The sequence below is a fragment of the Aotus nancymaae genome, unplaced genomic scaffold (genome assembly GCF_030222135.1).
Source record: "Aotus nancymaae isolate 86718 unplaced genomic scaffold, 86718_ANA_hifiasm-v0.15.2.pri h1tg000059l, whole genome shotgun sequence".
Taxonomy (NCBI): Eukaryota; Metazoa; Chordata; class Mammalia; order Primates; family Aotidae; genus Aotus; species Aotus nancymaae.
The window spans coordinates 59,641,781-59,664,145 of record NW_026988473.1 but is presented as its reverse complement, the minus strand read 5'-3'; the positions used below and the strand labels follow the sequence as shown (position 1 = coordinate 59,664,145).

The 22,365-nt window shown below is 51.3% G+C and overlaps 1 protein-coding gene across 2 annotated transcripts in view; it reads right to left on the bottom strand.

Annotated features, from left to right (window-relative positions):
* The window catches only part of DGAT2 (diacylglycerol O-acyltransferase 2), a 34,714-nt gene extending 16,482 nt beyond the window's left edge, over nt 1-18,232 (bottom strand). The window contains exons 1-2 of one of the 2 annotated variants that reach the window (XM_012469642.2): nt 17,892-18,232; nt 2,453-2,581 (exon numbers count right to left, since the gene is read on the bottom strand). In XM_012469642.2, the coding sequence (XP_012325065.2) occupies nt 2,453-2,581; nt 17,892-18,012 (250 nt within the window). In that variant the 5' untranslated portion in view covers nt 18,013-18,232. Of the gene's footprint in view, nt 1-2,452; nt 2,582-12,025; nt 12,300-17,891 lie in introns of those variants that run through there. The other variant, XM_012469643.2, reaches the window with a different exon arrangement.
* Nucleotides 18,233-22,365: the final 4,133 nt, after the last annotated feature.

Sequence of the window (22,365 nt, the reverse complement as noted above, 5' to 3'; positions counted from 1 at the left end):
ATATCCATGGACTTTAATGGGGAAACAAATGACATCTAAATTTTCACTTATCTCTTATGGAAATTTGGCATTTCCTTCACTTACCAATGTGACAAATCACAGAATTATTAGCAGTACTTATGACATGAATAGATAACAAAGGTATTTTCATGTAACTTTGTAGCAGTTGCAGATATCTTAAAAAATCATTTCTTCTCATCACTACTTAAGAATTATAGTAATTATTACACTTGCTACTAGATCTTTTTTATTTACTGTAATAAAAAGACATCTGTTATTACATGTCTAATCAGCTTTTTTAAATGTGTAGATATTTTTATATATATTTTTTTCCTTTTCTTTGTTTTTGTTTTTGTTTTTTTTTGGTTTTGTTTAGATATTTATATTTTATTATCAGTAGTTTCCTCTGAAATCCAACACACCTTGTATTAAATGCTCTAAAATACTGAGAAAGGGCACAGGCCTCACTAGAATGCCAGAGAGTTCCATGGCACGAAGTGGTGGTCCAGAGAGAGACCAACAGAGCCACCATGGCCTTTGCTTGCCAGGTAAACCTCCGCCAGCAGGTTTGAGAGGCAGAGGTAGGGAGTGGCTGGGGCTGCTGAGGGCGGTAATTAGCAGTAGCTCAGCAGATCTTCCTGTCCAACCAGGTCTTGCAAGGCGAGGGTGTTGAGAAGATGCTGGGCCGGTTTCTGGGATGTGGTTGGGTCTGTCTGATCAATTGTTAACCTACAGCCTGGGGCCAGTCCCCATCACATGCTATATGGGCTGGTGTTCTACAAGCTGCTCAGCTCCCCAACAGCCAGGCCCAGACCTACTAAGACAGGAATAGTGGTGGCTTTTGGGTGCAACAGAGAACAAAGAGAGCTGGTGTAGCAGACTAGGCAGGGAGTCTGGGAGGCTGGAGTCCCTGGGTTCTTGTCCTGGTCCCAGTACTTTCTTCTTTACTTCCTTTTTGAATAAGGAGGGGTCACACTATGCTCACAACTCTGGGGTTCTAGTAAGTGGCCAAATGCAAGCCATGCTAGGGGTCTGAGCCATGAGGGAGTCCGTTTAGTTTGCTAAACTAAAGTCTTCTTGAGGCTGCATGTCCCTGTAAGACTTTGAGGACAGCTATGCCCCTTCTCCTGAGAAAAATGTGCATATACTCTCATATATAATTTTGCATCTAATTTTAAGGGTTCATGGATTCCTCCCCCAAAGCCCAAAGGTGAAGACTGGCTGTTTCAGCCCTGGTTCACTAATTCTGGGCTTCCAGTAAGGTGGGCTACCTGGGGAATGCACTGAGTTTCTGCTCAAATCCCAACTCTGCCATTTAATGTGCTTCACAGTATCAGGTAGTTGATGAACTCTGTAAATTTCCATTTCCTCACCTGTGAAGTTCCATCCCTTGGCCCTGCAAACATGGTTTCAGAGTCTCAAAGCCCCCCAGGCACCTGCTGGGACAGTTGCTCAGCACTGACATGGTAAGTCCTGATGATCCCCTACCAGCCTATACAGTCCCAAAGAGTGGGTCACCCAGAGGGACTCACTCACAGGCACTGGAATGTACTCTGTGATGCTCTGCAGCAGGTTCATCTGCCTTATCATACTGGGGAAGCTGTCTGCTATGCTGAGAGCACAGGGGTCTGGGGAATAAGAAGAGGCCTCTTGCCTCCCCTGAGCTAATCTGTGTTGTCCTGCTCCTGGCCTGGATGGCAACCTAAGGAGTGAGGGTATCTAGCCAGACCTGCAGAAAAAGCAACCAAAGCACCGACATGGGCTGTGCTGAGAGATAGCTGGGAGCAGGCCTTGGGAAGTAGCTGGGGAATGTGTTCAGCAGAGGATGGGTGTGGGCTGGGAGTAGGGTCTGAGGGTACCTCCCAACAACTCCTATGTAATGGGGGCCCATCATGGCCAGGCCCTGTGCCAGTTGCTCTCATTTTTTATCTTCAATCATCACAAAAACCATGTGAAGCAGGCACTTTTCTCACACTCAAAATGAGGAAACTAACACTCAGAGAGCTCAAGTAACCTATGTAAGGTCACAGCTTGTTTGCAGGAGATTCAAGACTTAAAGCTGGCAACCACCTTAAGGCAAAGTAACATACCTGCTGGAAAATGTCTGTTGGTGGGCAGGGTAGCACTGTGGGAAAGGCACAGGCTTTAGTGGTCCTAAAGACAGGGAATCAAATCTGTGTCACCTTGGGCAAGTTACCTAGCTTCTCTAAGGTTTGAGGTTTCTCATCTGTAAATGGGAACCATCACACCACCTCCCACTGAATCTCACTGAATCCTCATGCATGTTGAGGGGTAGAGCACTTGATCTGGGATGTGGAAAGGTGCTGGGGGGCAGCCTGTGTAAGAGTTACTCTTACCCCCCCACCCCTGCAGAGCACAGCTCCTGCTCTAACCTCTGTTGGGGAAGTGGACCATGCCTGCCCAACTACTCTCCCTCTAAGGCCCAGCTTACCCATTACAAGGAAGGAAAGGACCCACTGGAGCACTGAGATGACCTGTAGCTGCTTTTCCACCTTGGACCTATTGATCCAGGTGACGGAGAAGAGGTCCTGGAGGGCAGAGAGGATGCTGGAGCCAGTACCTACGGCAGAGGGGAGATGTCAGTCCACTGTCACCCTTCCCTTCAGCTGTGTGGTCCCCAATACAAACTCCACCTCCCACAGGTACCCTTCTAGATGTGAGAAGAGCATCCACTACAGAATCAGACAGACCCGGGTTCAGATCCTAGCCCCCAACCCCATGGCTTTGTTACTCTGGGCTGTTGGCATACTTCCCTGTGTTCTAGTTTCTATAGATACACAATAGGAATGGTATCCTACTCAGAGGGTCATTCTGGAAACTATATGAAGTATCTAAAGAGGCTAGTCCCAGGGCTGGGCCTTGGGAAATCTCTCGTAATTACCAGTTCTCTTCCGTCCCCTCCACCCCAGTCAAGCTCCTGTCCTTTATCTGGATCTAGCACAAATATTTAATCTTTGCTATCTGTCTGCGAGGCCAAGGACAGAGGTTCAACATCCAATTTGCAATGTTTTTTTTCTCCAAATGTACTTTGAGCATCCCCAATTCCTGCCCTACCTCCTGTATGTCCCAGACTAATACCTTTTCTCCAAGGAGCTGAATCCTCTTGCCCCCACCCCCAATACCACTGATTGTCACACCACTACCACTTTCAGAGATTTACATCTTCAGCTTCACCTCAGTGCACAAAGCGTGGGGCCCAGAAAGGAGTCAGGTGGGAGCCTTTGCTTCTCCAAAGGGCCCAGTGGCCAGTAAGCATGAAGGACATTGAGGGCTGTAATTATGTTTGCTATCAAGCAAGTGCCAAGCCTGGAATTTAGGACGAGATGTCCCCACTTGATTGGCTTGGTGCCCCCAGGATGACGCCCTGGACTCCAGCAGCTGATGGGCAGTGAGAACAGGAAGCCTGGTGACTGCAAGAGATGGCACTGGAAAAGAGCATGGGTAAAGGTTCCTCACCCATACCCCATTCCTTCTAGCAGCTGAAGGAGTAGGCCACCTCGAACCCCTCTTTGCTGAGCCCCCAGTACATGCCCTTTGTTCGATATATCTTCACCAAGTGCCTACTGTGTGCCCATCAAACATTCCTTCATACTATCTACTCTATGCAAGGCCCAGAGTGCAGATGAGTTAGTCACAATCTTGTCCTTGAGGGTCTCATGACCTTTCAACTGAGCATATAAGCTGGGAGCAGGGAGGGAGAGGGATTTGGGGGGCTACACTCAAGCCTTTGCTTTTCTTTAAAATCTGCAGAACAAAGCCGCAGCAGAGTTTAGAAAGAGACCTACCCTTATCAAGTTAACAAATGCTTTGACTTTTAGGAGGAAGGTAGGAAATGCTAGGCCTCAAAAGGGCCCCTTTCCCTGGAGGAAAGGGGCTTGGTTTAGCAGAAGAGTTAAACCTAGGTTCAGACTTTGGTTCCACTCACTATGTGCCCCCAGGCAAGCTTGCAGGGCTCACTGCCATATCCTCAGTGCATAAACTGGGTGCTCAGTAGCATCTAATAACTTCATAGGCATAACTGGGGTGGAGGTGGCAGGATATGAACTCACAAAAGCATATAAAGAGGCTGGGCCACAGAGCCATTCCAGTGGTCTGCCTCATAATAGCTCCTTCACCCCCTTTATAAAAATCCTACCTTCATAGGACTTTCCCACCTCCAGAGTTGCCCAACAATCCATCCTAGAGCCCAAGGGCCCTCTGGGGTCATCCAGTATAGCCTAATTAGACAGCCAGGGAGACTGAGGCTCAGAGACAGGAACTGACTGGCCCAGGGCTACCCAGGTAGTAGGCAGCAGAGCCAGGACTGAAACTCAGCATTCCTGACCCTGCTTAGAGGATCTCCTCCTTCCCCAGAGCAGCTGCTGAGTGCAAAGGCTCTGTACACAGGACACAGTGGGAAGGTAATGCTCAGGCTCTGGTCAGCCTGTCCAGCAGTGGAGCCTAGACAGATGAATTCATCACATGCTTATCCTTGAGGGTCTCAGAACCTTTCACCTTCACCTACAAGTGGGGACAGGCCTGGGTGAGTATATAAGGGAGGGAAGTGAAGTCCAAGCATAGGCTTGAATACTTGATCCAAGGACTGGGGATGGCCAAGTCATCTCCCAGCAACTGGCTGTGCCTCCTGAGCCATGGCCTCCTGCTTCACTTGGGGTTGGATAAATGGCGGGTGAGTTCCTGCTCCATCTGAGGCAGGCTGGATGCCCTGGCTAGAGAGAAGACAAAATGTACTCTAGTACTTTCCTACTCAAAGTGTGGTCTGGGAAGGGCAGCATCAGCATCACCTGTGAGCAGGTTAGAAATGCAGGACCTTGGGCTCCAGACTGGATCTACTGAATCAAAATCTGCATTTTAACAAGATCCCCAGGTGATTAAGTCTGAGAAACACCACTATAAGTGCTTCAGTCCAAAGACTCAGGTAGGGGTGAGGGACAGCACTGGGGGCCACCACCTTCTACTCCACACGGAAGAAAGGCAATGGATGCCTTCTCTTGGCTGACTGCTTCCTGTTGCAGACAGGCCCCTGAAGCCAGAGGTTTGAGGGGTGCTTAGGGAATAGGTGTGCTGGGAGTCAGCTTATCAAGCTCCCGACCTTGGCGCCAGGGCCAGACCCTGTCCAGCTCTCCTGCTTGGAGGAGGAGTATAGAAATTTCACTGATGACATACCCTGAACTGAAACAACCGAGAAGACCCAAAAATTCGTCATCATGTCTAATTCAAATCTTTCTGCTAAGCTTATTAGGTGTCTTAAAATTAGGTAAAGTCATAGTGCAGGAAACACACATCACCTAATTCAACCCTCATCCCATTATATAGACTGGAAACTGAGGGCCTGTGGGAGTCTCACAAGTCCCACAGCAAGGTGGGTTAGAGCTCAGGCTTTTCCCACACTGCTCATTTGGTTCTCACCCTGCCTTATCCAGCCCCAACTGCCACCCACAGCTTGCTCTGCCAAGTGGGAAATGCAGTCTACCAAGTGAACCCTCTCTTCTTATCTGCCTGGACAACTGTACTGGGACTGCTGCAAGATGGTGAGCTCTAGGTCCCAAATACCAAATGCCAAGTGCTTCTATGGGGGTCAGAGTGGGAAGGCTCCTGGAGAGGGAGGCTGGGAGGACTGCTCCTCTGCATTTCTCAGGCCCAGGCCTTCTCAGACAATCCCAACCTGGCTGACCATAGAGCCTGGGCCCTATGGCCTGGCCATATGACCATGGCCTGGCCATGGATGTTGAACCCCATGTGGGCTAGTAGGAGCCCCCAGTCCACCTAAGAAATATTCTAGGTAGAGGCCTTCCCTGCTTTGATCACTTGATGATTCCCTGATAATGAGATAAAGCAATAAATCCTTCAAAACCCAGAGAGGTTTCGAACCTATCTAGGGCAGCATGTCTTCCAGGAAGCCTTTGGAAAGAAAAGGCCTTTCCTTCTCTGGGATGATAAACTCTAAGGTCTATGCAAGCCTGGAATTGCCAGGGGCCATCTTACCACCCATGAAGATAACCTATTTGAAGAGAAAGTCAGACCTGCACAATGGAGAAACAAGAGAGAGAGTCCTCTTCAAGGCATCCATAGCCCCTGACCTTGTACTAACTGCTGATTACAAGCTGATTCTGCATCACACTGGAAACTGCCCGAGGGCCAGGCCTGGGTCTGATTCTTATCTGGATCCCCAGTGCCCTGGCTGCCCCAAGGGGTGCTCTGGCCACTCCTCAGGCCCCTGAGCTCCCTCTCTGCAGGGCTGAGTGACAGGTATGATGCACAAGAGGCCCAGGAAGCTTTGGGACCCCCCCCCCCCCCCGCCCATGCCCTTGCACAGGCACTTGGACTCCTGTGAGTTTGGCATCAACACCCCATTCTGATGGTGACACTGGGTGAAGGTCACTCAGCCAGAGGCTGGCAGAGCTGAACTCAATTCAGGCCCAACCTCCAGGCCTGCATCTGCCCCGATGTTGTGGGTCCCCCAGTTCCTTCTCTCTGCTCCCCACAACAAAGCAGGGGGAAATGGTAGGGAACTCGGAGGGGAAAGGGATAAATGAATAACGTGTTTTCCTTCAGAGGGGTAGGTCAGGAGCAGGCATCTCCTACAGCAGGTGAAGTGGCAGCAGGAGTTGGGGTTCTAGTCTCAGCTCTGCCACCAACTCCCATGCTAAGTCTCCCCACCTCTCTGGGCTTCAGTTTCCCCATCTATGAAGCGGGGGTAAGGAGGGTGAAGTCTGTGATCTCTGGCATCCACCCTCCTGAGGACTCCTGGCAGGGTATTTGGGACTTAGAGCTTACCACCTTGCAGCAGTTCTGGTATACTTAGGCAGATGGGAAGTGAGGGTTCGGTTGGGCACCCCCAGATCACTGCTAGCCTTTGCCACCTCTGCCTCAGTACTTCCTCTGCCCTAGCTGTGGCTGAGAGGATCCCAGCAGAAGCTGGTAGGGATGCCAATGCTGCAATCAGATGCCACCACATGCCATCACCTTCACACCCAGCCTGACTTCGTGACTCCTGAGTGGGGCCACCAGGGAGCCTCAGCATCCAGCCAAGTCCCAGCTCCAATCTGCTCCCTCACCACACCCACACACTCTTTCTGTACACTCCCACAGCACCAGTGTCACTTTACTTGGCCATCCCACTGCCAGTGACTCCTGGGTGCCAGGACTTGGTACCTGATTTGTTTGTGGTGAAAGGAGCTCATAGAGGTTTACTGCATGGTTGAGCAAATCCATAAGTAAATCCAGAGCTACCTCAGAGGCAGCTATAGGCCTGGATGCCCAAGTTAGACTGGGCTGCCTGGCAGAAGGCCAAGCCAGCCCCATCACTGAGGACCAACCCCAGAGATGGGGGATGAACCTCTCTTGCCCTCCCTAGGCACAAGTTTCCCTGCCTATAAAGGGAACACAACCCTGCTACCTACAGATGTCTTTGTTTTGTGGGGGGAGATGAGACAGGCTGTAGGGGAAGATTCCCAACAGCCAACTCAAATAGCTGCTCCCGGGCAGCACTTGCTTTACACAGCTCATTTGCTCCTACATTTGGGGAAGGCAGAGGGAGTAGAGCTGCCAGAGAGGCCCAGAGCAGCTCTCTTACCACCCAGAAAGTAATCTCCTTCTCCTGCATCTATGTGGGGTTTCACCGTCCCACAGCACTCTCTGGGAAGGCAGGCAAGGGGAGGACTGGCAATCTGCTTCACAGAGAAAGAAACTGAGATGAGGTGAGGCCAAAAGATTCAAAACCACTTGCTTGATGTCATGGTGTAGGAGCCAGGACTTAAGGCAGGCATTCAGGCTCCTGGTCCCCCATCACCTCTACAATGCCACGCTGTTGAAGGCTGGCCCCAATTAACAAGCCAGCTCATACCCAGACTTCAGGAACACAGCCTGGCAAAGCCTCCTCTGTCCATATCATGCTTAAAGTCTCATGGGGATGTTCTGGTGAGACTGGCAGTACAAGGAGTGTGATTCCCCCCTACCCCCCAACCCATGTGCTTCCAAGCAACCCTCAGACCCAGGGCCCAGTGCAGGGCTGGAGTGTTGAAGGGTGTCTATGAGTACCTCTTTGCCCAATATCTGATATCCAAGTGACAAGGAAGGCCACACCTCGGGGCTGATGAAACCCAAGTTTTCTGGGCTTCCTCTTACATGCCTGAGGGCAGCAGTATCTGAGCCCCAAGCCCCTAAATCTGTGAAAGAGGACCCTGAACTAGCTCTGCCCCTGCCTGGCTCTGTGAGCTCAGGCAAGTCACCTAACTCTAGCTTTGGTTTTCTCATCTGTAGGATGAGGGTCATAATCCCCACCTCACAGAATTGTTGGGAATATTGAATTTTAAAATGTGTGTAAGGCGCATGTGGCGTTTGTTAGGTGATTAAGCAGTGGCTACTGGCATTACTCCTCCATCTCCAGAGTGGGAAGGGGTATACATGAGAAAGCAGAGTTTTTCCAGAGGCACACGGCCATTGGTGTGTGTTATGAGAAGAGGTAGCAGAGTGACAGTAGCACAGAGGAGGCTCCAAGGAGGCCATGAGGCTTTGCCAGGGCCCCAAAGACAAGATCTAGGGGGCAAAGAGGAGGGAAGTGGGCAATGTGGTGGGGGAAACTGCTGGAACAAAGCCTTGCAGGGAGTTCTAATGAGGCAGACCCAAATACTCAAGAGCCCAGAAAGCGGGGTGCATGACTGCCCGAAATAGAAGCTGAGAATAAAGAAGTTGGAATGAGTGGTCAAAGGTGGCTTCCTGGGGGAGGTGGGTGGGTGGGGACAGAGTGAGACCCAAAGCGTAGAGCACATACAAGGTACTAAGCTCTAATACTAGTCCTGGAGAAGGTAGTGAGCACAGCAGATGATGTCCTGCCTGTTAGGATGCTTAACTTCTGCTGACAGAGAAATAAAAAACCTATGTATTAATGCATGATGTAACATCAGACAGCAATGAGAGCTATGAAGAAAAATAATTTGGGGCAATGAGATAGAGAGAGGGGTAGGAGGATCCCTGGCCTATGAAGAAGAGGCCCTGAGCGCACATGGGGAAGCAGTGGTAGACAGAGAACGTGGGCAGCTCACGCTTCTGGACAGCCCACACTGCTTCCTCTACCCACCTCCACACTGCTATCTGGCAGGGGGCATGCCAGCCTGGAGAAGGTGCAGAAAACGGGGACCGTGAGTCGAGAGAACACGGACCCTAACTCATAGGAAGTGGCCTGGATGAGTCACTTCCTATACAAGCTTCAGCTTCCTCATCTGTACAGTGGGGCTAATACCTACCTCGCCAGATTGTTGTGGGAATTAAATGAGATAATGTATAGGCAAGAGTTCATAACAAGTAAAGACTGTATGAATGCTGGTTAATTACCAAGTAAGCCTCGGTGTCCTCTCTTGTTTGATGTGTAAAATAATGCCTACCCTGCCTAGGAACAGAGGCGTAGGTGACAGGCTGACTTAGAATTCAAACCCTGGCTCTGATTCTTACCTGCAGTGAGACCTTGCAAGTCACTCCCCCGCAACCAGGACTCAGTGTCCTCCTTAGCTTCAATCCAGGATTGTCATGAGGAATCTAAATAACTTATGGAAAAGGGCCAAACAGAGTGTCTGGCATGAATGTAAGAGAGCCAGAAAGATGCCAGCGAGCTAAGAGAGGTGTGAACAGCCTCTTGGGCTCCTTGAGGTGGCAGGGGGGTCACCCAGCCCACATGCCCAACCCCAAGGATGCCCCACACCTGGGCCCATCTGGACCTAATGTTTGCCCTGGGTCTAGGTGAGTGAGAAGGTCACCCCCAAGTTACCCCAAAGGGCCAAGGACAAGTTGCATGCAGACAGAGAAAGCAAACAGTTTTTTAAGAGGTGCATGGTCACAGATTCTATGTTATGAAAAGAGGCAGCAGAGTGAGGGTCAGTATATACTGACCCCTGGTGGGCTCTTCCAGCCCCAGGGAGGTCTAGGAAGTCAGGCCAAGTGCCAAAGAGATGTCACTTCATCAAGGCTGGAGGTGAGCTCTCTTCCAGGCTCCTCCAGGCAGGTACCTTTCAGCGGGAGTCCACACACAATGATGAGAGGCCCGTCATGGCAAAGCTGCCAGCCCTGGAGGGTCATGCCTGCTGCTATTAGAATCCCACGCCAGGACTGGGCTTCTACAAGCCTCACACAAGAAGCTGTTCCCACTTGGTGCCTCACCATGTGCTCAGCCAGAGACTCCTTCCTCCAGGAAGTCTCCCCACACTCTCTGACCTGCCTGCAGTGCCCCCAGGTAGAGTTCTACTGCTTCCAAGTCTTGTTTGGTCAGTCTTTTAAAACATGCTTACCAGGCATCCACCAGGCACTGAGCACCGGCCTGCTAGAGACCAACCTGTTCACTCTTTCTCTGGAAAGTTTTCCTTCTTCTCTGTCTAGGTTGGACTGACCACATCCCTGCCTGTCCCATCTCACCCCTGTACTCAGCCCTTTCTCATTATGGGAAAAGGTATGTGTATGTGTTTGCAGGGACCATGTCTCATTCATCTGGGCCCTGGTACTCAGCACAGAGTCAGGCGCAGAGAAGGTGCTCAACCAATGTTTGCTGAATGACTGAATGCTTGAGGGGACTATGATGAATAAACAGGGCCTAGACAAAGACAGAAAAAAGTCCACCCACAGCTGACTGACCTGTGCCAGGACAGAGGGTCAAGCAGAGCTTTCTGGGGAATCAGGAGGGAAATGTCTTCTCCAGCTGGAGGGTGGTTAATGTCTGGGCAACAGTGGAAGGCCCCAGAGGAAGGGAGAGAGAAGGGTGAAAGCCAAACACTAACATTCATACCAGTGCTTTCTAAGTACCCTTTACATGCCAGGCTCCACACCAGGAGGGGAGCTTCTAGACCCTGCCTCTCCTCTGCTTCTTGGGCATCTGCTAGAGGCTGAGTTCTGCTCCTGGGCTGCCCACCCCAGATATGGCTGGGAGACAAGGCTGCAAACAATTATAACAAAGGGTCATTCAGGACCAGGAATGCAGGGGAGGCCCCCAACCCCCACAGGAGGGTGTTCTTATGGATGCCTTCTAGGAGGAAGGTACAGGGGCAGAACTCCAGGTAGCAGAGTTCTGCAAAAGGCATTGCAAAGGCCCAAAAATGAGAGAGGACAAGTTTGAGGAATTAACTGCAAGTAGTTTAGCCAGACTGCAGCACAGACTGTGTGAGTCTAGTTGGAAAAGACAGGTCGAGGAGTCCTGGCCTCTATGCTGAAGGCATATAAGACAGCCAGTCAGAACCCATTCCCTCCACTGGTGCCTAAGAGCCCTAAGGCAGCTAGCTAGCCATCTACCTGGTCCCGAAACGCCAGTGAGTTCTTTTCTGGAAAGACTAATAATCCCCTTTAAGGGTTCTGTTTTGCAAATGAGGTATCCTTGAAGCAGGACCCACTGGGACATCTGGCCCAAAGGGGAAGCCAAACTAATAGAGAGTCAGCACACAGCTACGGTAGGTATGCCAGGTGGGAAGTGAGCTGTCAGTCCTCAGGGCCTGCTGCAGGGAGCCAGGCTGAGGATCTGTAGACTTGCTGGGCCCCTAAGCCTCTTCCTCCCCTCTCTAAGTTTCCCCATTAGCATTAAATTAGGAAGTTGCTGCTAACTTGGGCCATCTGTGCTCTGCTAGAATCCACTAATGAATTTTTATCCACAGATCACCCTAAAGGGAATATAAGCGCCTCCTCGGGCTACTCCATACACCTGGGTTTCCATCTATTCCGTTTTCATCAAGTAGGACAGAGCTCCTAGAGGTAGAGCCAAGGAAGTGAGGCTCTTAGGATGCCATGTTCCTGAAATCGAACATGGTGCTACATCCAGGACCCTGGACATGATTGCTGAGGACCCCAGGGGCCCGCTTTCCCCATCCCCACCCACCGTGACCTAGCACATTCAAAAAGTAGCTACTGCAGTGGAAGAGGTTACCATGGCAACACTACCAGCTTGTGGGTATGTCACCAAGGAATCTCCAAAATATGTCCTCATCGCAATACATGGGCAAGCATGGGAGACAGGTTCTTCGGGGGCACTTACCTTGCTCCCAAGTGGATGAGTGCACCATTTTCACAAGGAGAAGCTGAGGACAAGAATAAGGAGGTGGCTGACCTCAAGGGTCCCACAGCAATTAGGGACAAGACTGGAATCACATTTCTCCAGCAGGGATGAAGGGAAGCCAAGCGGGTCATCTCAACCAGTCCTCCACAATGTGCAGATGAGAAGGCTGAGGCCCCAAGAGGCAGGGTAATGCCCAAGGTCACATGGGAAGCAGATGCAGGGCTTAGAATGGCTAATTCTGCTCTCACAAGAAAAGGAGTTGTATTTCCCATTTCTACTGATTTCCCCAAAGGTTCACAGGTTTACTTCTCTGTGTCTGCACCATAATCTGCACAGGTTCTTGCGACACTTCTGCTCATTTCATAGATGAGGAGACTGAGAGTCAGGAAGGCTAGTGGTTTGCTGAGGCTGCAAGAGTAGGTCAGTGGTCAAGCAGGGGCTGGGCAGAGTCCAGACCTGACTCCTAGCCCTGGGTCCTGCCCATGAGACTCTCAAATCAGCCAGCAGCTCCATACAGGAGGCCCTCAAAGTGCTGAAGGCCAAGAAACTAACTGCACCAGGCTCCTTTCCTATGAGCTCTCAAGTCTTCCTCCTGCTGCAGACGTAGGTGAGCCACCACAGGCCTGAATCCAGTATCCTCTCTGTCTCTTGTCTCTGGCTCTCAGTACACTAGGACCTCAGCCTTGGTTGGTCACTCAGAGGCCCTGCAGTCAGTCTGTCTCTTCTATCCAAATCTCATGCCTCTATTTATGCTATTTCCTGTACCTGAATGTTCTTGCCTGTCTTGCTAATGTCTATTCATCTTTCCAGATTCAGACTGAATGTCACCTCTTCCAGGAAGACTTCCCTGACCTCAGGGTGATTAAGCTCCCCCCTCTTGCCTCTTTGCAGTCTTTCCTGTCATTGCTCACTCTGCACAGTCATCTTGTGTACATCCCCCTGATCTCACTTCCTCAAAGGCAGGGACTGCAGCTGACACACGGAAGGTGCTCAATCAATAAACTGAAGGGTCCACACCCCAAATCCCTACCTCAGTGAAGCCTTCCTGGATGCCCTAGAGCAGGGTCTGCCACTCTCCACAGTATTGGAGGCCTGTTGCATGTGTAACACAGGACAAATGGCAAGGACTAACATGAATGTCACAAGTTCACAAAACCCTCTATCCTTGAGAATCTGAGAATTCTGACCCTATTTTCTAGATAGGAGATTCCCCAGAGAAGAAGTAAGCCCCCTAGCCATATCCCAGACAAAAGGTCTGGAATCCTGGCTCTCTGGCTTCTAATAAGCCCTGGGAAGTGGTAAGGGTGGCTACGGTGAGAGTGGCTCTGCCCACTCGCCACGTAGCCATGGAGCCAGCTCCTTGCCAGACTGTGGGTACCTCAGGGCAGGGAACAGCTGCAACCTCAGCACGCAGCACAGGAGGTTATAGGTACAGAGAAGGCCCAAGGAAAGCTCAAGGAATCACACGGAAGCTAAAAGCAGGGCTTCCTCCAAGAGGAATGGGGCAGTTCCATTAATGATTCCTTCATTCAACAAATACTAAGTACCTATTACCAGTGTCAGACACTGTGCTAGATCCTGGAGTCACAATACTGAGAAAGATAGACAAGGTTCCTGTTCCCAAGGGATTGATATTCTTCTTTCTGATTGTTCTTTTTGTTTTGTTTTGAGATGGAGTCTCGCTCTGTCACCCAGGCAGGAGTGCAGTGGCACAATTTCGGCTCACTGCAACCTCCTCCTCCTGGGTTCAAGCGATTCTCTTGCCTCGGCCTCCCCAGTAGCTGGGATTACAGGCATGTACCACCACACCTGGCTAATTTTTGTATTTTTAGTAGAGATGGGGTTTTACCATGTTGGCCAGGCTGGCCTCGAACTCCTGACCTCAAGTGATCCTCCCACCTTGGCCTCCTAAAGTGCTGGGATTACAGGCATGAGCCACGGCCCAGCCAACCAAGGGATTGATATTCATTTTTTTTTTTTTTTGAGACAGTGTCTCACTCTGTCGCCCACGCTGGAGTGCAGTGGTCTGATCTAAGCTCACTGTAACCTCCACCTCCCAGGTTAAAGCGATTCTCCTCCCTCAGCCTCCTGAGTAGCTAGGATTACAGGCACACGCCACCACACCCGCCTCATTTTTGTATTTTTAGTAGAGACAGGATTGTGTTAGCCAGGATGGTCTCAATCTCTTGACCTCCTGACCTCCTGATTCGCCCGCCCTCCTTAGCTTCCCAAAGTGCTGGGATTACAGGTGTGAGCTTTTATGGAGAGACAATTGCTTAAACAGATAAGCAAACATGAAAATTTAGGTAGTGATAAGGGCTATAAAAATAAAACAAGATGTGGTGGTTGAGAGTGGCTCTCTAGATGGGGTGGCCAGGGAATACCTCTGAGAGGAGACTGAATGTTCTAAAGCCAGCCATGCAAAGACCTGGGCAGAAAGGCAGCATATTCAAAGGCCCTGAGATAAGACTGAATTGGGAGTCATGCTGCAGGAACAGGAAGACTGCCGTGTGTCTGCAGCATAGTGGGTGACATGGTAGGAGAGGAAGTTGTGAGGCAGTGGGGACTGTTCAGATGGGGCTTCCTTCATAGGTCAGGAGGAAGAGTTTGGAAAGTCTGAAGGGTGACTGGCTGTGGGGAGGGAGCAACTGGCAGTTCAGCTGGCAGCCAAAGCTCTGAGGGATTTTGGTTTCTCTAATCCACTAGGGCAGGCTGGGGGAGCCTCCTCAAAAAGCTTGAGAAGGGATAAGCTGCCACCCACATCATGGAGACCACAGGGCAACTTTCACTCATTGAGCAAACTGCTGAGAACCTACAAAGCACAGAGCTCTGCACTCAACCCTTCATGGCCTCGCCACCCTTTGGTTTAAGGAGTCAGGTCACAGACTGGGAGATGGATCTGGGTTCTAGCCTGGCTTTGATAACCCTGGGAAAGTCCCTTCTTTCTGGGGACCCCAGTGATCCCATTTGCAACATGAGGGTTGGGCCCGATCCAGCACTAATTTTTACAACTCAAGTACTTGCTGTTGAATTTGAGGGTGGGAGGGTGGAGGTGGGGCAGGATTTCAACACTGGCCATTGAGTCACCGAGCCTGTTAATACAACATTACTCTTGGCCCTCTGTTCCCAGCCTAGATGAGCCCTTGGTAACACAGCCCCAAAGTGGCCTCTATGCAGCTGGGGAAGTGATGTAGTGAGGCGGCGAGCTACACAGAATTGGAGAGGGGAGCATGAGAGAGAACAATAGAGACAGCATGAGAGGGGAGCATTGGAGAGAACATTCTATGGTGTCATTCTATGACTTTGGACTAGGTTAGGTGACTGTCAACCTTCAGTTCCCAGTTACCCCCAACAATCTAGCCACTTAGTTTCAAGCACATCTATAGTGATGCAAGACTCCACCCTCACCCACCCCAGCCTGTCGCAGTCCTCAACAGCTGTCAGAAAGGACTCATTAAACAAAACTTGCACCCATCATCCCACTCCTGTTTCTAGCCTCACTCTTTGAAGCCCCACACAACAAATCAGCTCAGAATTTTACTGGGACCACCATCATCTCATGCTGTGTCCTGTGCTGAACCCTGAGGATACAGACAGGTATTAGAGGGCTTGTCTAAATGAAGAGTCCCTAGTCCAAAGGCAAGGATGAAGAATAGGATATATATCCCTCCTGTCCTGATGAACTCTGTAGCTTCCATGCCTGGCACAGGACAGCCCTCCAAAGATTAGGAAATATCAATACAGACTCCTGTTCCACCAGCATGCACCCACCTACCCATACCCCCACAGATGGCCTTTTTTTTTTTTGGCCAAGAAACCAGATGCCAAGGTATCTATTTCAATCTCTCACCCATCACAGGACTTCCCTTCACAGAATCCATGGTCTCTCCTTGAATACTGTAACTGACAGGCTGTTCACCAGCTCAGAACAGTGGGACCTTATCTGCAGAGGCAAACTAGGCCACTGGGGAGTATCTTCAAGGACCAAGGATGTAGAAAGCAGGTCTAATGGAGATGCCCAGATAACAAAATGTGCTTCAGTGCCCTCCCCTACCCCACCCAATCTTTCACCAAAGTAGATCCCAGAAAGCTAAACTGACTGGTTTATATTTCATACCATCCCTTCCTACATTCCATGATGTACATTCCTTGCACCCAGTTAAAAAAAAAAAGTTTTCAAGATCTGATAACAACATGGAGAAATGTTCCTGACATGATATTAAGTGGCTTGGTTAAAACCAATCGCTAGAGTACAAGTTCTCTTGAGTTACAAACTCTAAGTCAAAAACATGACAGCCAGGGTCACTGGCTCTTGGAAGACACAGCTCCTAGCCTGTGGATGGCAGAGCTGAGGGAATGGAATCTCCAGGAAGCACCACCACAGAGAACATTGCTATCCCACCATCTAGTACAAAAACATCTTTAAAAGCATGAACACAGGCAAGTCCCTTCATTCTCAAAGAACATCAAAGGACAGAGGGAACAGAAAAGGACTCAAGTGAGAGAAGGGGCTGTCAGAGGCTACTGCCAGGGTGCATGGGGCAGCTCAGGCTACTTGCCCCGGAGACAGGGTAGCAGCTGTGTATCTCTTCAAGGGCAACAAGCAGCACCCACACCAAGAGAGGCAGATAACCACAGCGATAGTCACACAAGGACCAGTGCCAATGCCCAGGTCACAGTTAAAGTGTGGTACAGCTGCAGGTGGGTTATTGCAACCACTAGATCATTATAAGTGATTTTGATTAACAGAAGAGAAACCTCAATGTTACATTAAAGGGGAGAAAACAAGATTCATAACTCTATCTATAGCATGTCCTCAACTGTATCTATGCAATGTGTATAAAGAAAATAAGAAATATACTAAAATGCTAATAGGAAGCTATCTTTGGATAGTCGATTTACTAGAAATTGTTTTCTTTTGTCTATATTTTTCAAAATTCCCATAATTAGCAGGCTTTATTTTTATAATAGAGGTGGGTGGAGTAGGCGACTGTTAAGTTACTAAAGAAAAATCCATGTCAGAGAGGCTCAGCAAGCAGAATACAGACTTAGAAGGAGAGAAAGGGGCTTCATGCAAGACACACGCGGACCAGGACGGCTGTGATGACTTCCCAGGGTCTCCCGGGGTTAAGGTATCAGCTAAGGAAACCCTCGGCATGCTTACTCTCACTTCAGTTTCTCCAACTCCAGGTAAGGGATGTGGGGGTTGGAAGAGCTGCTCTTCCTTGCAAGGGAAAAGCTGCCGGGGGTGGGAGGGGGATTGATTGCAACTCTGTCAATTCACTGAGGACCTCAGTTACCCTGGAAGACACGCAGGGGCCTCCCTGCTGCGTTCTAAGCGTGCCAGGCTCAGAGTTGCTGCTGGGTGGGCTCCAGAGCCTGGGCGAGAGGATGGGCGTGGGGCAGCGCAGGGCAGACACACCTGTTCCAGTCGGGCATGTCCCCGTCTAGTGGCTGTCTCAGGAGATTGCAAAACCCATGCCATCCTGCCCCATCCAGGGCACCTGGTGAAGGGAGATGGGAGGGAACTGCCAGGGGTCACCAGCCGCAGTGGGGCTTGGGGAAGAGTTCTCTAACATCCCTAATAACTGAGAAGGTTGGGTGGTACCACTCCCACCTCACGGATGAGGGAAACAAGCCGGGGGTGGTGGTGGAAAGTGATGCAACAGAGGTCGCAAAAATTGATGAGTGTCAGAGTGGAGAAGGAACATGCACTCAACAGCACCCACCAGCCTGCTACAGGGCCCTTTCCAGAAAATCTTCTCGCAGGTCCATAACCCCAGGACGGAAGCTGCCCAGGCCTTGGAGCCCCCTGCGCGGTGGCGCTCACCCCGCAGACACTCACCCCATCTCCCAGATCCCTCGCGCGACAGCGAAGGTCCTCTGTGAGAGCGCTGGCTCAGGTCAGCCTTGGCCCGACGCTCGCCGCGTAGGACCCCGGAGTAGGCGGCTATGAGGGTCTTCATGCTGAAGCCCGCCCCGTCACGGCTCCGCGCGAAGCCGCCTCACCCAGCGCCCTTGGCCCATGCCCCGGCCGCCGGGGCCAGGGCTTCGCGCAGAGCACGGGGGCACCGGGACGGCGCCGAGACTGGTCGGCTAGGACACCGGCAGCTGCGGCCGGCGGCCGGCGGCCAGTGGCGGCGCGGGAGAAACAGCCTAGAGCCCAGCAGAGACGGCGGCCACGGCGCTGGCGTCCCGGAGCGCGGCACTTTATCACCTCACAACCCGGCGGGCGGCGACGCAGAGGGCGGGGCGGGGCGCGGCGCGGCGGGACGGGCCATTCCAAGCCGCGGCCAACGCCACTTGCTCGCGGGGGAACAATGCCTGAGGCTCGGCTCGGCGCGGGCCCAGGGCGGGCCGGCAGCCTGCTTGGCGAGGATCCCGGGAATGAGTGAGAGGAGAGCAGCTCTGAGCCCTCCTTCTAGGGAGCGCGCCCGGTTATTCCCGCCGCTCCCTCAGTCCGCCGCCGGGCGCTCCCCCGCGGAGATTGGTACGGCCCGGCGGCGGTACCTGGGAGGGGAAAACCGAGCACGTGCAGTGCAGGCGAGGGCGTGCAGGGGCTCGGCTTTTTTCTCTTTTGGCTGGGTTGTTCTTTGGCGGCAAAGATGCGAAGATCCTGCTTTTGTCACTGGTAGCAGGATTAGTTAGATTAGGGCTGAGTGTCTAAACCACCCAAACTGCTTCTGGCTTTCTATCTCTTTATCAAGAAACCCCACAGAGCACTTACACCCTTCTGGGTGCTGGAGACCCAGCCAGATTAGCCCAGGTTCTGCCCTTGGGATGCTCACCTTGGGGGGGCGGCAGAGACAGCCACACACTGTCACTGGTGACAACAGCTGAGACAAGCGAGAAACCAGGGGGCTATGGAACCACAGAGGAGAAAGGACTCTGCCTTGGGGTAGGGGAGGTGGGGCTGGTGCATTTCCCAGAGAGGTTGGTGTACGGCAGTTTTGGAATCAGATAGACTAGGAGTCCAGTTCTTGCCCTGCCTCTATTGAGCCTTAGTTTCCATATCTGTAAAATAGAAATAATAATTATTATTTTTGGGAGGTGCTTTGAGGAAGTATATGAGGTAAGGTACAAAAAGAGCCTAGGTAGTGTCTGGCACATAGAAAGCTTCCAGAATTGTTTGCCTATTAACGGGTAGAAATTTTGCAGATGGAGGATATGAGGGCAAAGCAGAAAGATAGGCATAAAGTGTTAGAAAAGCCAGCATGTTTGGGGCAGGGCTGGGGACCCTGGAGTGGCTGGAGCCCAGGCAACTGTTGAAAATGAGGCCAAAGTGAGAGGCGTGGGTGCTTGAACTGAGGGAGGCTTGGAAGTGGCACTCTTGAGACATCAGGGTAGAAGCTGGGTCTTGGGAGAGCTTTAGTAGGGAAATGACTTGTCAGGTGAGTTTTAAGAGCCCTTAGCCATTGTATGGGAAATGGACAGGACAGGCTGTAGGCCAGGAGGGCAGTGGGGAGTCTGTGAGGCGGGGGGAATCCATGTGAGAGAGGATGAGCCTCTAGGCAGGGCAGTGGTAGATGGAATGGAGGGAAGGCCTTGTCTAGAGAAGAACAAAGGAAGCAAGATCCACCAGAACGTGGTGGAGCAACTTGTTGGATGGGAGGCTCAGGAAATGAGTGAGGACAACAAGCATGGCAGTGACAAGACAGATTTCTTAGGCATAGTTGGAGCAAGCTAGCTGTGATCTTTATCGTGTTCTCACAGGTAGAGGGGAGAATGACAGAAGTTAACAGGCGCAGGGCAGCAGGTAATAAATGCCACTGGTGCAACGTAGAAATACTTCCATTTGTTCAGTCCTCTCAAGGCCACAGGGATAAGTCTCTCAGACCATGTCACTGGGTCCCAAGGCCTGAGTTGGCCAAGAGCAGAAAGAAAAGCATCCCAGGCAGGGGTCTGGCATGTGTTGAGGCCATGAGGCTGGAAAGATCTTAGTGCCTTTTAGGAAACTGAGGGTAGGCTAGTGGCATGCCACGTGTGGGGGATGGGGGGAGACATGGAGACTGGTATGTGCAAAGGCTGGGAGGTGGAAACAGGTGTGGTTTATTTTTGGGCAAGGAGGAGTGAAGCCAGGAGGAGGCTGAAGGTGCCAGTGAATCCTGGCATCCTCTCCTCAGGGAGAGTGCTCTTGGAAGCAAGACTCCTGCTGGCCTAGAAGATCCCAGATCAGTCTGTGGCTTGTGCCTGCTCTGGAAATGTCTTCTGTGGAAGAGGCCTGGACTGGAACTCAGGGCCCACTCTCTCACCTTGGGCAAGTCAGTATCACTATCTTGTCTAGCTTTTGGTTTCTGCATCATGAAATAGAGGTGACAGTTTCTGTTTTGCTGACTTCACTTGAGTATTTGAAGATCAAGTGAAATTACAGCATGTAAGAGTGTTACCACTGTGCTGTAACGTAAGACATCATTGTCTTAAATGGCAAGACTTGGAGTTACCAAGGCCTTTTTGAAACATTCAGATCCCAAGTTCATCTACTTCAGCGCAGTTTTGCTGTGCACCTTCTCTGAGCCCAGCCCTCAGGACACAGAGAGTAACTGGACTTAGTCCCTGGCTTCGAGGAGACCCAATCGAGAGATGGTGTCCTAAAGCCAATGATCCCAAGACCACCAGGTTGTGGCACAGGGTAACATGGAAGGCAATGCCAAGTTTGGCCTTTCCCCCTGTGCTGTCACTGTCTGCCTGCCTCTCCATGGGCCCAGGAGTTTCCCAAGGGCAGGAACTTCATCACTTTGTGTCCTAGTGTGGGCCTAGCTCGGCATAGATGCTTAGTTCAAGGTGGACTGCCCCCTGAAAAAGAATAGTAGAGTCACAGAGGAAGGGGAGGGAATGGTAAATTGGAAAGGTCAAGAAGAAGTGACATTGCCACAGGACCTGAGATGAGAAGTCTGATTCTGTAAGGCATGGGGGAAGGGGAAAGGTGTCAGGCAGAGGTTATAGCATGGGCAAAGGCCTGGAGGTGGGAACTGTGAGCATCCTGGTGTGGCTGGAAGAAAGATACAGGCAGAGGAGGGGTAGGAAGTGAGGCTGGAGACAGACAGGAAGTGAGGCTGAGGACAGGGACCAGATCTGAATGGTCTTGTGGGTCCCGCCAAGAAGCTTGGACTTCATCCTGTGGGGGATAGACCAAAGGAGGGGTGTGAGCAGAGAGGCACTTTGATCGGATTGGTGGATTAGAAAGATCAGCGAGGTTGGTGGTGCAGAGATGGGTGCTTGGGGAATAGGGCCATAAAATCTGCTGATCCCCAGCTTGGGCCTTTCCCATGTGGGAATGTCTATGAGAGGATGCAGAGGCAAGTCCAAGGGCTGAGAGGCATAATTGCTTGCTTCTGTGCCATTTCACAGAGCGAACAGCCCCTGGCATCCCAACTTCTAGAAGACTCCTTCCCCTTGGCCTCCAGCCGCCATGCCCATGGGTACTACTTAAACAGCTTGGTCCAGATTGGATTTGGAAGGAAAACTAGACCCAAACTTAGAGTAGCCCAGAAAGGAAGTTTCTTGGCAGCTTCCTGTGCCCTGGGACTCTTTTCCCCTGTGTGAGGTGGGACAAGGTTGGAGGGCTCACACAAGACTCTGACTTCTCCTGGCCCCCTCCTGTGCCTCCTGACATCCCTAGACTCCTATAATGACCAGCCCTGCCCTTCCTGCAAGTGTGTGAGCAGGACAGCTGTGAGAATGTGTTCTAGGACCTAGTTACCTTCCCTTCACCATCTCTCAACCCATGGGCGCGTTGGGTAAATCAGAGATTGGTCTAGTCATGCCTCCAAGAAGGTCTTGACCAGGGTGGGCTTTGTGGTCCTGCCAAGAAGCTTGGACTTCATCCTGTTGGGGGATGGACCAAAGGAGGGGTGTGATGAGAGAAACATCCGTAAGGATGGCTCACCCTCGCACCACTTCAGTCAGCAGTGTTGTACTGCCACTGAGGATTGCGTGCAGCTTTGTAGTTCATGAGGGGTTTGATGCATGCACCTCTGAGGTACGTTTCAGTGATGGCAGTCTTAGCTCCTCCGTTGCACACATCCTCGAGGAGGGTAAGTGGCCAGACTATAAGGCAGAAAGGACATTTACCCTAAAAATGCACAAGTAGAAAGACGGAAACAAACATGTACCAAGCTCCCTGCTCTGTGCTGGGCCCTGGCTCGTGTGAGCTTACCCAGTCCTCACAGCCCAGTCCTCACAAGCGGTGATTACCCCCACCCCTTTGCAAATGGGATGCGAGGAAGTGAAGTGACTTGTCCTGGATCACGCAGGGAGTAAGTAGTAAAGCTGGAATTCACACTAAGTCTTCCAGACCCTCAAAGCTGTACGTTTTTCCT